Source organism: Clarias gariepinus, chromosome 3 (genome assembly GCF_024256425.1).
Source record: "Clarias gariepinus isolate MV-2021 ecotype Netherlands chromosome 3, CGAR_prim_01v2, whole genome shotgun sequence".
NCBI classification, from domain to species: Eukaryota; Metazoa; Chordata; class Actinopteri; order Siluriformes; family Clariidae; genus Clarias; species Clarias gariepinus.
The window spans coordinates 26,846,798-26,862,407 of record NC_071102.1 but is presented as its reverse complement, the minus strand read 5'-3'; the positions used below and the strand labels follow the sequence as shown (position 1 = coordinate 26,862,407).

Sequence of the window (15,610 nt, the reverse complement as noted above, 5' to 3'; positions counted from 1 at the left end):
ATCCCGTGATCTCAAGAACAAGTCTCATTGGTGGTCCTCCAAAGGCCTGAGATGAAGAGAAGCCAGGGGCTCCAGTAGCAACATGCTGCCTGCCTCCTCGCTCTGTCGCTGGGTAACACGGCTGCGCTCTCTTTCTCTCTCTCTCTTCGTCTCTCTCTCGCTCACTCTCCCACTCCCTTGCCGGCAAGCACGGGTCTTATCTCCAGTCTGCTGCAGCCTCGCACAACACACTGCCGCTGCTGTAGCTTCCTCCCTCCCTCCTCTCTCTCTCTCTCTCCCTCTCTCTCTTTCTCCTCCTATCTGCTTTCTCGTCCCTCCCTCTCTCTTTCTTACTTGGTCTCACTGTTGCGAGCTCAGAGCTTTGCATGTACACACACAAGCCGCCCCGCATGCGCTCACAATAAATAAATAAGTAAGCAAGACACCCATAAAATTTGGCAGGAAATATTATAAATAAAAAACAAATTTAAAAGAATGCCGAGTAAGAAACCAAAAATGATGGAGGAAAAATGCATGCTTATCAACTAACACAAAAAAAAGGCATAGACCCCCAGACAATTCAGTCTGACTGAAGACACACGGATTCGGAGATAGTAGCGCGATCAACGCATTACTGAGTATCTACAACTAAATTAGCAACGTGAACAGGCATTTATTTCAATGCCATCCTTCCCACCCACTCACACACGAACATCCATTTCCCTCACGTAGTGCGTGGTTGAGATCATTACGTCAACCTTTTAGCTACGGAAAGGGAAGTTCCTCAGCATTCAGCCCTGCTGGAAGCCATGCGATGATTGACCCCCTTGCAGTGTCATTACTCCGGTTTGAGTAGACAGTTTTCTTGCTAGCGTTTCAGCACCTCATCAACCACACTCGATGTAAACAGCTCCTGTGGGAGAGACGCACTTCTGGCTCATCAGCTGTACGCCAAATCCTCCATTACGCACATTAGGCAACTCCGAAATTGTGATTAAAAATACGCAAGGGCAATAGAAAGGCAAACCGAGGACAAATCGGTCCAGAGTTAGCCTGAATTGCAGAGGTGGTTTCTAGGGGACGTGTCCCAAATTGACTGAGAGAGACGGGATGATTAGTCTCCTGTGTGGCACCTCTAAAAAAGAAGGATGGTCATGCTCTTTAAAGGTGACGGTACCGGACTGTCTGACGACGATACTAGATCTTATGCATATACATGAATCTGTACAACTTTGATCAGATCAAGCTTCCTTCTTTCATACTAATCATCTGAGGAAAACGTCACTATCACATCGAGTCACCCATTCATCCACCGAAACACTCCTCATTCCCATCATGCCCAGGGACTTTCCTTTCATCCTTCCTTCCAACGTCCACCTCCCCTTCCCCCTCTGCTGCATCATGTCTGCAGAGTCACATAAAACACAGTCTCCATAGCAACTGGCTTCATACAGTACGTCATCTCGTGACATCATGCTGCCTTGGAAATCGACAGCGCCCTCTACTGGATCGTACTTTAAAAAGCAGTATTTTACTTGAAATCACATGATTAGCACAAAATCTAATGAAGACCTAAAGAATCTGTCCAACAAATCTGTTCAGACCTACAAGAATCCAGAATTGAGAAAGGAGATATAAAACTATGCTAAAGGAGACAATATTCTACATTCACACTTACACATTTGCTTAGTGCATCACTGCTCCTAATGCTCATGCATTTAAGTTGAATTAAGAGCAACTGATCACACGCATACGCATACTTGCAGAAACAGACAGAGATAAGGATACAGACAACACAATGGCGACAGGAGCAGACGGACATGTAAACAGAGAGACTAGCAGACTGATAAACAGAAAGGCAGACAGATGCACAATCAGACACACATTCTAAAGTGTCCGCTGACATTCGTCTCCTCTATTGTCTTATTTAGCTGCATCTTCCCATCTGAGCCGTGTCCAGGGAAGAAAATGATTAGGTTTATAAACAGAATCCTTCTGGTACTGGCGCTCGCTCTGGCTTTCTTTTTCTCCTAATTTAGCCCTCCTTACTCTGCTTTTTTATTGGCATCACATCCTTACAGGTTTCACTGCTGGCTAACAGACAATCATAAGAGTTTGAAGCACCGCCATACATAAATAACTACTAGCTCTACATTTTGTACAAAGACACAATGACGTAGTAATCTGCAGTTCGGTAACTTGTACAAAAAAAACTTACCTGGAAATGGAGGATGATGGTCCAAATCAGACCCAGGGTTAACTTTGGATTTCCGTCAGTAATGTCATCGTTTCTTATATTGACCAGTTTGACCTGCAATGAACCACACAATGGTTATTTTAAGCGGACAGCGGGAACATACTTTAATAATGTTGTGCATTTTATGAAAATACATTGAAGAAGTTAACTTTTTTTTAGTGTTATTTCATAATGGATTATATACAAACAAAATATGTTGTTTATAATCTTAAGACGTAGCTGATGGGTCTGCGAGATGGTTTTACAAAGTTTGCCATGTTTGTCATTATGACGGCACAATACTAAAGGGTGGGACTGAGCTTGTTGGAGGAATAACATCATTGGTGGAGCCCCTAAAGGTCCTGATGAAGTCACCACTGTACGTACAAAACATTCCGTCATAGCTCTAGGTAAGAAACTGGCAGCCTTTAAGTACCTTCAAAAGGCTTTCTAAGCTGTCTAAGACAAAAATCAAACCCAGTTAAAAGAACAGGAGGTCAAAAAATTCCCAATGAGGACTAGGAAGAAGAAAACAGATCGGAACAGCTTTGTCTCAGTGTTCCGGGACATCCTTGGCAATTAATCACAGTGTGGAACTGGTTGAGAGTCTGAAGAGGATCTACTGCATGGCACAATATGCTACAGGATACAGAAGAACATGTACTCAGAAGGAACGAGACAATTGCTTCCAACTGGACATACTGGACTTTAAGGACAAGATGGAAGATGTTTCCTGAAAGTGACTCCTACTGTATTGTATCATACTGTAAATCTCTTCTAAATCATTTCATTTTACTTCCAATAACCTTGGTATAAATGCTAATATAGATATATTGTTTTTTTCTGACCTTATGTAAAAGTTCTGTAAATGTTAAAATTATTGGTGTTTTATTAATATAAATTTATGAAATTTTCAATGATCCTGCTCTTCCGTCATTTTCAGACACCTCTGCGTCCTGTAAGCTGAGTTGAGCTGTGATTTCTCTTCACGGATCTTTCATAGACTGCTAGACAAGAAGGCCATGTGTCCAGGTGGTTGTCTCATACCTGTCTCTGTTTGAGGAAGTCCAAGGCGATCTGCACGTTCTGCAGTCGATGGAATCGCATGCGGCCCTTTTCTCTGGGCTGAAAAAGAGTGAGATGGAGGGAAAACAAAAAGAAAATGTGTCATTTATAGTTCACAGCTCTCAGGCAGGGAGAAAAAAAAAAAAAAAAAGAGTGTTACTTGCAAACCAAAAGCAGTGGGGGAAAAAATAGCAGAGAGATTAAGAGCAAAGCTTGAGGGCTAATGGTAGTCAAATGCTTCTATTGAAGTGTCAGGAACGGTTTACGGTCATGTGCCGTGAAATCTTCCAAACGCATAAAACCTGCATTCATCATCACTCCATGCACTAACACACACTGTGATGGTACTGTATCTAGTTACCCCAGATCATCTTGTATACGCACACACACAAAACACACTAGGAGAAGGCAAGGCTAAGGTGTACACACACAGAGAGATGCACAGTAAAAGATTTGAAGTGTAGTTAGTCATCACTGTAGCAGTGGGACAGGAGCAGCTCGACATACTGAGTTCTGACGGAGCACATGAACAGGATCAGCACCATGACAGCGGCAGAAGAGGCACCTGCTAAGAACCTGTACTGAGTACCTCAGCGTAGACACGGTGTGCTGATAACAACTGCTAATAACTGATCTGTCCTGCCTGGATTTAGGTCTTTTTATGACTTATGCGATTAGGCTTGTGGAAGGCACAGTACTAGAGATATCTATGATCTAGTCAAGGTTATCCCCCCCCTTTTCCCCGCACTGACACATTTATAAGTCACGGACACCAAGACTGTAATAATGTCTCTGGCACCACCTTGTGGTTGGCAGCAGTTTAATGTTTGATCTCACCCATGGTCAGATCAGTAAAAGAAAAAAAGGTCAAGTGTATTGTCTAAGTAATTATGTAAATATGGCACAGCTTTATGGAATACAACCATTATTAGTCATCTTTAGTTAAGGTTTTACATGCTCTTTTTGGGAAAGTGACACTAACATACAATTAGGAGCTAAAATCAGGGACTGATTTAAAGGTCCCATATATTACTATTTCTTCAACACAGTTAACACAAGTCTGCCAAAGTGTGTTTTAATTACTCCATTAACCTGTTTCACTCCTCTTCCGGACATGTTGTTTCAGTGTCTACGTAAATGAGTTCCTGATGAAGGCGCGTCCAACCAGAGGACGGCAGAGATGAGAAACAACCCGGGGGAGGGGATCATCTTCCTTGAGGTTAAAATAAGGGCAATATAATATAATTTGTTCAAACCAGGGACATTATAAGAATAAAAGAGAATAGAAAAACCTCTTTTTTTTTTTTTACATTTGTGCATAAAAGGTCCCCTTTAAAAGTTAAATTTTTTGGTCATAAGTTTATACTTTAACATGTGTAAATAACTACTGTACTTCAACTTTTACAAAGATGCTGTATTTATTTAGAACATCAGCTGCAGGTTTACATGAATAAGAATCTCGGGGACTTTTACCATCTCTGGATGATTCTCATCTGTGACAGCTGGATCTAAAAAATTTAAATAAATAAATTACACTTTAAATAAAAGGATACTAGACCCGATACCAGCACCACACAGGTGGTTTGCACAACTAATGGCGAAGGATTGCATGATTTCTGGGTAGCGTGCATGAATATGAGATAGCTGAGTAATTTGTTTTTTTGCATTCAAACCAAACCACACACTTTGACAGAACATCTGTAAACCTAAACGCATTAAACGTGGAAATTTGCACTTGAAAAGTGTAAATATGTCTAGTTCATTTTATCCTAAGTTAAACGCATCCTCTTGCACACAACAGCATATAATACAGGTTACCCCGAAAGCCTGTGTGCATTTAAAGTGTGCACTATTTAATATACTGTATGAACAGAATTATGTACTTGTGTCGTCTTCACAATCAATGGAAGGAGTCTATAGTTACTACTATAAACTTATAGTTTTTTTAGTACGTACTTATCTATAGGAATTGGAACAAATGTTTAGCAAATTTTTTAATTTGTTGTTTATGTAAAAACATCTGCAGCGACCTCATTTCCCCTCTCGTCTGTTCCAATCACTGAGCATTCGTCATGACCAGTATACTAAACACCATCCTGACCATCTGTCACTTCGGTATGATGCCACCCTGAGTCGTCCATAACCTAAATCTGCCACTGCGTATAAGATTACTCATATTAAGTGTTTAATGTTTCACATCACTCGCATGCTTCTGGATGAGTGTGTGTGGTAGTCATAAAAGGGCTTGGGCGAGGTCACACATACTCCCTGAGCTCCATCCTCTTCATCCTCCCCACCCAGCAAGATGAGTGGAGGGGCGCGAGACACGCACGGCCTCTGCAGAGTCGACCCGGCTTTGAGCTGATCACAACAGGGAAGGAAAATGAAAAATGAAATGCTGAACGAAAACAACGAGAGGAAGATGAAACAGCAGTGGAGAGACAGAGGCATGAAAACTAAAACATAAACCAGCAGAGAAATAAAAAAAGAACAAAAAATGAAGACAAGCAATTTGTTTTTGCTTTCTGTGTGTATTCCAGAGAAAGAAATGATCAAGATAGAACAGAAAGAAAAGCGATTGAGAATGAGAGAGAGAAGCGGCAGAAAGAGTGAGCAGTGACTCGATTAAAAAGCCACCCATCGATCCAAGACCTCACTGCGTTGTGGTTTCTGCAGTCAGTCTTTAAGGTGAAGAATAAAAAAGTGATGCTGAGATCATCAACCATTGCACTGTGTGTGTGAGTGTGTGTGTGAGTGTGTGTGTGAGTGTGTGTGTGAGTGTGTGTGTGTGTGTGTGAGGTCACTCTCTCTGAATCTCCCTCATGCCTGACTGTGAGCACATTTACAGGAAGAGCACATGTGGCACGAGAGCACAAGAATCTATGTGTGTAAAAAGCCAGATAATCATGCTCTGAATTTATCGTCATGTTATCTGCCACTTCAGCTACGCGTGTGTGTGACAGGAGTATCGAGCACATTCAGAAGTCCAAACTCTTATTAAAACCAATTTGGAACTGGTTTTGAGTGTGTGTTTCTGCATGTGTGGTTAGTGTGTTTGTGTTTAACTCACCAGCGTGACTCCAGACAGCACCTCCAGCAGGGAGATGAGGTTGTGTCCATCTCGCAGGTCCTCGTACAGGTCCGTGATGTGCTTTCGCACCTTGACAAAAAGAATAAACATGCGTTTGTTTTGAGCTGATGTTGCATTTGGTGCTTAGCATAGATTCAATTCATGATTAGATTCAAATATATAAATTTTTGTTTTCAAATCAACACCTAACTCACAGCGAGATCCTCACACAGACATGAAAACATCACTTATCGTATACAGTAGCTGTATGATTTTATTTAGAATTTTTTTAAAGATGCTGTACAATCTATACCCAGCAGAGAGCAGATGTATTAAACACATTTTATTAGACACAATAGTCTGGAATATCAAGGAGTAACATATAGTCTAACATTAAATGTCGATAGCTCGACTTCGGACAACCATGTCCTAAAGATGTAAATGTTAATTAGTTAAAAGTCACTGGAAGGTATTTTAATGCTAAATATAGTAGCAAAGCAACAATGATCGGCCTGATCATTGTTGCTTTGCTACTATATTTTGCATTAAAATATAGTATAAATATAATAAGCACCTGTGTCATCGCCACCTGGGCGCAACACACAACCTGTGTTCTTTTTGAGCATGTTAAGACTGTTACGAAACAAAGCATCACCCTATGATCTTACCCAATATGATGTCACTTAAAGTTATTAGCCACTTTTCGAGATAAGTTTAAGGCATCATCACGGATGAACAGTTTGAGATATCAAAAATCCCTTCGCAATTCTGCATTCTCAATGTTTTGAGATCACATGGGCTCAGTTTCTGGGTGATAATAGAAATCTCCTCGAAGGAGTATATCAAATTCCACTCGTAGCAAAATATATACTTAGCAAAAAAAAAAAAAGTCCCTTTTTCAGGGGTGTGTTTTAACAATAATGTTGTAAAAATCCAAATAACTTTACAGATCTTCATTGTAAAGGGTTTAAACAATGTTTTCCATGCATGTTCAATTAACCATAATCAATTAATTAACATGCACCTGTGAAATGGTCGTTAAGACCTTAACAGCTTACAGAAAGTAGGCATTTAAGGTCACAGTTCTAAATACGCAGGACACTAAAGAGACTTGTCTACCGACTGTGAAAAACACCCAAAGAAAGATGCCCAGGGTCCCTGCTCATCTGCGTGAACGTGCATTAGGCATGCTGCAGGGAGGCATGAGGACTGCTGATGTGGCTAGGGCAATAAATTGCCATGTCCGCACTGTGAGACGCCTAAGACAGCGCTACAGAGAGACAGGAAGGACAGCTGATCAGTGGAAGACCACGTGTAACAACACCTGCACAGGATCGGTACATCCGAATATCACACCTGCGTGACAGGTACAGGATGGCCACAACAACTGCCCAAGTCACACCAGGAACACACAATCCCTCCATCAGTGCTCAGACTGTCTGCAATAGGCAGTCCATGAGGAGGAGATGCACTGCAGTACTTCAAGCAGCTGGTGGCCACACCAGATACTGACTGGTACTTTTGATTTTGAGCCTCCCTTCATTCAGGGACACATTGTGAAACATTTTTAGTTTATGTCTTATGGTGTTGACTCTTTTAGTGTTCATACAAATATTTACACATTAAGTTTACTGAAAGTAAAAACGGTTAAAAGTCAGAGGACGTTTCTTTTTTTGCTGAGTATATATCCAGCAGAGGGCAGCAGATGTATTAAAAAAATGAATTGGCTACAATAGTCTGGAAAACCTGGGAGTAAATTGTATAAATGTCGATAGATCGACTTCTTGGAGATAAACGCAATTTAGTTTCATTTACTGGCATGTATTTTAATGCTAATTAGCCTTCAATATTACACCACCACAGTCAGCGTAACAAACAGTGGTTTGGGAAAGTGTTACATTATTTAAGGAAAGAAGAAAAAACACTCTACAGCTTTTCTTGTCAAAGTTCTCAGATTGCGCAATAGCAGCAACAAACAAAAAAAGATAAAGATTCACCAATACGAAACATTAATCAATAGTCCTAAGTTTAAAAAGCGGAACATACTTCATTATCAGTATGAACTATCGGTCTAATCCATTCATCATATAAAAAATGAGCTCACATGTGTAAACAGCTATGGTCGAGGCATGGCATATATAATTTTAACCTCTTATCACAGTGATAGAGCACAGAGCTATATTAAGAGGCAAAGAAAAAAAAAGAAAAAAAAAACACGCTTCCTTCTTTTTAAGCAAAAATAGTGGTCAGCCCACACATGTAAATTCATAAATATGAAAATAATTGGTTCACTGTACAACACTGACTCTTCTCATTAAAGCTAATGAGCCGATATCAAATTCAAAACTTCATCACAGACACCATGTGTACTGTACAAGAGGCACTTTCAGACGCCCTGGCTCCAAACCGTCCTCCTCCTTCAGTTTCCTGTCTGTATTCCATTTCAATATTTCAGACTGCAGATCCTTTAGTGTAGCCTGATATTATATCATGTGTTAGAGAAGGATCTTACTACCGCACAAGATTTGCATGTAGCCATAATGTACTAACCTACACCCAATCAGCCATGCATGTACTTCCTCTAACTCGATCAACTTTCACCACACCTAACAGCGGAAAACTCAGGAGAGACCATGGATGAGTGACGATATACCAGAAACGTCATGCTTATTGACATTTCTGTGAAAAACAAGTTTATATACATCATAGAAAAACAAAACAAAGTATTTAACTCAGAAAATGGTGAAGCAGAGGTGAATCCCTTCTGCAAAACATACACACAATCTATTCCAAGTTAAATTGCTAGCTTAACCATCGCATCTACGACAAGCAGCCATTAAAAAGAGTCCAAATCTGGACACAGCGTCACCACTGTGGGCATATTCTTGTTTCAAATGGGGTGATGAATGAACTCGGTAACCTAAGATACATGACAAGTACTGCGATGATGGAAATCGTGGAGTCAGGAGATCTACTGCTGCATCATCTGTGGAAATGCAGACAGCAGGGTCACATGACGGTCAGGACTGAGCAGGTGAGGTCACATGTCTGGCAGCCTGTTGAAATATGCGTCTGAGGCCGGCAGATTGTGTGTGTGTGTGTGTGTGTGTGTGTGTTGAGTTACCCATATGCAAGTCTGTGCTGACTGCAGACATTGTGAGTGTATTTGTTCTGTACACACGTCCAACATAAACATGACCTCACTCTAAAGGAACCTGAGGTTCGTAGTGAGGAATCGGTCAGATCTGAGTGATAAAAATTCTGCTTCAGCGCGTTATTTTTAAAAGTGTTTTTTTTAAACTATTCTTTCTTGCAGCTTAAATGCAACACGTTTTGTTCACAGTTAACACACCCTTGTTAACCCCTCTGCCCTCAAAAAGATGATGTCAAAGGATGGCTGGTTCAAATTTCTACTTAATTAATGTAACATAAATGGCAGGTTTAGATACACTATGCTAGTTTTAATACATTTCTATAGTAACAGCACATTCACAGGAACTTCTATATATAATTCTCCTTATTATTATTCTTTTTAGTAGTAGTAGTAGTAGTAGTATCATCATCATCTAGCAATAATTTTATATTTGGATGATTTACCCTTTAATTAACCTGCAAGTAAATAATAAACTCTGAACTTTGATGTTTTATCTTTGAAACGTTTAGCAACCTCTCATTTTTTATGATAAAATTTTTTCCCACGAATTAAAAAACAAAGATTGTAATGAGAAAATGCTAGACGAAAAAGGTAAAATAGTAAACATCAAAGTTCAGCAGACGGGTAAAGACGGGGGGGTGGGGGGTGGGGGGTAAAGGGGGATTGGGGTGGTACTGCAAAACTAATTTTAAATTATATAAACAGAGGGGCCCAAAAAAGATATTCACACTCTAACACACACACACAAAAAAAAACAAGCCTGAATAAAATGAAGTTCAAGAAGAGCATTTGGCGTGAAACCTCACATTGGCAGACCTTGCAGTCCCTTGCAGTTGGAGTGAATCATTTACTAAGTGTGTTTAGAATTGTAACAATTTTTTTTAATGTATATATATTCGGGCGGCACAGTGGTACTGTATAGTGGTTAGCACTGTCACCTTGCACCTCCAGGGTCCGGGTTTGATTCCCGGCCAGGAGTTTGCATGTTCTCCCCGTACTTGGTGCGTCTCCTCAGCGTACTCCGGTTTTCTCCCACAGTCCAGAGACATGTAGGTAAGGTTAATTGACATTCCCGAATTGTCTGTATTGTGTTAATGAGTGTCTGAGTGTGTGTGTGTGTGCCCTGCGATAGATTGGCACCCTGTCCAGTTCATTTTATGGTGAGCCATTTTGCTTTAGCACCACTTCAAGTGGTTTCTTCAAGTATTTCTTTAAAGAATTAGGATTAAGAATTACACGTCTCATAAAAGTATGAGAAGAGCTGGAGAGCCAGCACCATGTTTTCCATCATGGGAGTCTTTTAGGACACAAAGGAGTTTATGCTTTTCTGGTTTCCTCAGTCACATAAGGAGGCGAGGGAACAACTGTTTACAGTAAGCGATAACAGGAGCTAACCTGTCTTGCAGACTGTTCCATGACATTTATGGTAAATGTAAAGAGTATAAAAGCATTGTGATGTCTATTATATCATATCACTTTAAAATCAATGCGGTATAAGTGGAAGAACGCACATCAGACTCGTAGATGCCCTGTTATTTAAAAAAATGAGTGTATTATTTTTGTCTCGCACGTTCTGTTGTGTTATAGTCCTTAAAATTAAAGCTCTTGTGTAGTGTTTGTTTCTTCAAAACCAAAGAAATGGCCTTAGAGTGGCGTAGTGGTAAACTGCTTGCCCTATTACCCTGGAGATCGCGAGTTAGATTCCCGGGTGTGCTGTAACCTCTCGCAGCCGGAGGTCTAGAGAGAGCTGATTGGCCGATCTGAGAGGTACTTAGTGCTTCCACATTAATTACGGCTCTACAGCCAATCAGGGGCGTCTGTAAGCTCACGCAAGCGGAAGGAGCGGCTAGCGCTGTCCTCCGAGTGTGTTACACTGCCCCCGACGGTGCGTGAACAAGCAGTTCGAAAAGATGCGGTTGGCCGGCATCACGTAGTTCGGAGGAAACACGTAACAGTAAATCTACTGTCAAACATTACACATTAATTGAGTATAGTTGTTATAATAATTATAATTATATTAATAGCTTTATTATTATTATATTGAATGGTTGTTAAACAGTTATTATAATTAGTAAATATCATAATTTGTAATTAATGATTTCCTACTCAGTTAAGGTTTAAACAGTTCTAGCGGCAGATCAAAGCATCAATGCTAATCTCCACGTATGAACGTTTTTTTTTTCAGTTAATTTAATGGCCTTTATGTCTGTGACTTGCCACACCCCTCTGTACACACACATTAGCTGTGCACGTGAAGTGCTGGTGATACTCTTGCGCACATGCTCTTAAACGTTCGGTTTATTGAAACCGTTTTAGAGGAACAGTGATCAGTTTTAAGATGGACTGAAAAATGAAAAATAAAGACCGGTTTCACAAAAGGAATTAAAGAAACCCAAGCATGTAAGGAACCTGGCTAGTAAGGACAGCTAAACTAATGTTAAATTACAGCTGCGTTGTCCAGATTAGCATTTAAAATCAGTTAAATTCTTTACAGCAATTAATCAATTCATGATTAAACATTAACACCTTTAATATGCATGTCATGGTCAACATAAACAGACACCCATAGTTTTATGATAAAATGCACCAAAATATGTCAAAATCTTAAACTATAAATACATTATTAACTTTGTAATAATGGTTTTAAGAGCAACAACTCGTCTAAGCATAAAATGACGAGATTGTTCTCAACAGATCCTCAGACTGCCTCCCCAGATTAGTTTTTTGTCATATCCAAAATGGATAAATCAAGATATTTTCCAATATCTGATATCTGCTTAAATCAGATTGATTTCATGTAGGGTGCAAAAAAAACCCCACATTAAATCTGATTATTGCAAATCCAATTTGAACCACATCCAGAAGTGATTTGAAATTATATTAAGATTCTGATTTCTAAAGACTGGATGCTCTACACACTCGAATAGGATTTCAAACTGTCTATTACGTCAGTCCACACGATAATGTGGTATGAACATAGGGCTCATGATTGAAAAAACGAGCAAAAGCACAGTAGAAAGATATGAACCACGACTTGACAGCGGTATGACCAGCGATATTAACCATCTTTCTGTTTTAAGTCTCAACTTTTGACATGACACAAGACACATCCTACACTGTAACCATGCCTCTGCCGTCATCACCATGTAGATAGGTACTGTACAGTAGATAGACAGTGTGTTGGATCTGGTCTAAACAGAGCCAAATCCAATCAGAATGCTTTCAACTAACAGTGTGAAAAAGTCTGTCCTAAAGATTAGATTTTTGAAAATGGCCTCTGTCAACAACATTCTAATGTTCTGTAATCTATAAATGTAGAAAGGGGCATTGTTAAAGTGCTAGCTTTTGTCTCTGAGACGGTCCACGCTTAGACTGACCTTTAATCTGGCCCCTTGTAAAATCAGAAATTTAGTTCCAGGCTTGTTTAATGAAAAAAAAAAAAAACACAATGACTTTAGCTGACAATGTTTTTGGTGCATACAATACACTTTTACCTTATTGCATGTTTGTGCAGTTCCTACCAGTAGTTCCGTTACATGGTAGGAACAGTTTTTGGTTTAGTTGGACAACACTGTTGCATCACACATTGCCACATGTTGGCAGCAGGTCCCTCAGAGGCCACTGAGCAAAGCGCTTATCTCGTATGACTCTAAAAATGGCATTAAACTCTAATGATGCATCTAAAACCCTACCTTTAACAAACATTCCTACCAGGCATTACAGTATTAACAGCTGGATCGCTGAGATTCTAGTTGTTATTATTATTAAAACAGAATATATGGCAGAAAATCTAACATCAAACTAGTTTATTACTCTATTATTATAAACAATAACGCACTCATCGCTTTTTTTCCTGAATGGTGACTTTGACATCATTTGTTACAGTCAGACAGAAGGTCACACACCTTCTCAGTAAATATAACTCACGATGTCATCATGCCAACGTGGAACAAGATCGTTTTCTAGCATTTGTGTAACGTTACAGCAGCACTGTGCCGAGCTTTGTGCTTGCCGCCTGCAGTCTAACCCACATTACAGCAACGCGGCTTAAGTTATGAGGTCACCGTCTCTGTGAAACTGTGCCCTGATTGGTCCCTGATCCTGCACTTAGAATACCCAGCATTCCTCATGTCCATGCCTCGGTGTGATCAGTGAGGCTGGCCAGACGAATGTCCACTTATAACCACTGTACAGATGGTGCTTCTGACTCTAAAACTTGGAGTAAATAATCAGCAGAAGATCAGAAAGCTTTTAAATCATAACAACAGAAAACCGTACATCATTTAAGAATTCAGTATTATTAACTCTAAAGGACTAATACAAGTGAGGTTCATCAAATAGAAGAAATAAAGTTTTAACGATAATGAGTGCCATGTGTCTGTATTATGTAGTTTATTATATCAGGAGGATAGTGTGTCTTCTATCCATCACTCACTGAGTGTGTAGAGCTGTGACTGCACACGCACACTGCCTGCTTCAGTGACATGGTCATAAATAAGTATGTCATGGGAAACTGTGTTCTTGCATTTGATGGATTATCCAGAACATTTTAATCTTTTCTGAGCTCAATAATTCACTGATGATCTGCTGCACAATGCCAGTGCCGTGTCTGACGGTGTGTTACACGGCTAAATGATGCGAGGTTACAGAGTTTTAACAGCAGCTTTACACTGCCTACACACTGCAGTAACTGGGTTGAAATGTCTTTTATTGTTGACTGACTTTAATCTGATTGGCTACCAAATCTAACCACCGCTTATCTGTCTGAACATCAGATGCACTGGTTTAGCTTCAAATTACTGGACCCTTCTGGCACCGCCACCAGTCACATGTTCCATTATTCCTAATTTCCACCATTTTTTTGTCATTCTCTCCATCCTTCCCTTGTTCCAAGATACCTTTCCTATGCCTATCATTCTTTCCCTGCCTATCATTCCTTTATTCCTTACTTCTTCTATCATTTCCTATCCTATCATATCCTATCCTTCTTTCATTCCACTTGCCACGAAATCATTGATTCCTTCCTTTTTTTTACCCTTCCACCATTCCTTCCTTCATTCCACCATTCCTTCCCACGTTTTATAATTTCTTGCTTCTTCTATCCTTCTTTCATCCCATCATTCCTTCCTTCCAGCCTTTAATAAATCCTTCTTTTATTCCACCATATCTATCCTTCCTTCTTTTTCATTCTATCAATATATACTTCCTTCTTTCATTCCAACATTCTGTTTCTTTCCTTCATTCCACCATTCCATCCTTCCTCCTTTCAGTCCACCATTCCATCCTTTCATTTTATTCCTCCTTTTTTATCGTACCTGATCTCCTTTTGACACAGCAGACTCCACTAGATAGATTTTGTGCATGTCATGTATACCTTAATATCCTGTGCTTTGTCACATTTATAAAACAGGCTGAGAACCTGAACCAGGCTTGAACACACATATGTTCCACCCATTCAATTCTCAGACAAGTCGGTGGTGCCAGTCCTTATCTATATTAAATGTAGAAAGCATGCATGTTGGACTATACCTTGATAAGGTGTTTGTTGACCCATTTGGTGAAGGTTTTCTTCTGCACTCTGTCTCGCTCATCTGCAAAGAAGGACAGGTAAAGAGGGGATCGGGGAGAGATAACAGAAGGAAGGAGATAAAGAGAGATTTAATTTTGGAACAGCAAGAGAACTGCGGTGTCATTATTGTGGTCTTGTATTTTTTAAAGAGAAACCTCCCTGTCCTCTTGTTTTAAGACAAAGTTCTAAAAATATACATTGATTCCTGTGCTTACACAGCAGATTATACTACAATACATTTGTATTTTATTTTATCATTCCACCGTGGAACAAGCTCGTTGTCTAGTGTTAGCCATATTTGACTCTACTTGATTTAAGTCAAAAATAGACCCATTTGATAAAGAAGTCACAGAAGATCTCTTTTAGATGACCTAAATAATCGCTGACCTTGAACAACTCCATGTGGGACAGTTAGGCTCATTAGTCAAATGTGATACACACTCATGTTATTTCAATCTCTGTCTTACATCGGTGTGAAAGCTTGGGTTTTCAGATCGAATGCATAATCCAACCCAAATGCACACACTTAAGGTAAGC

The 15,610-nt window shown here is 39.9% G+C and overlaps 1 protein-coding gene across 7 annotated transcripts in view; it reads right to left on the bottom strand.

The window, feature by feature from the left end:
- The window catches only part of macf1a (microtubule actin crosslinking factor 1a), a 189,597-nt gene that overhangs the window by 95,617 nt on the left and 78,370 nt on the right, over positions 1–15,610 (bottom strand). For all 7 annotated transcript variants that reach the window (XM_053491902.1, XM_053491909.1, XM_053491907.1 and 4 more), the window contains exons 2-5: positions 15,034–15,095; positions 6,351–6,440; positions 3,263–3,340; positions 2,198–2,290 (exon numbers count right to left, since the gene is read on the bottom strand). In XM_053491902.1, the coding sequence (XP_053347877.1) occupies positions 2,198–2,290; positions 3,263–3,340; positions 6,351–6,440; positions 15,034–15,095 (323 nt within the window). The remainder of the gene's footprint in view (positions 1–2,197; positions 2,291–3,262; positions 3,341–6,350; positions 6,441–15,033; positions 15,096–15,610) is intronic.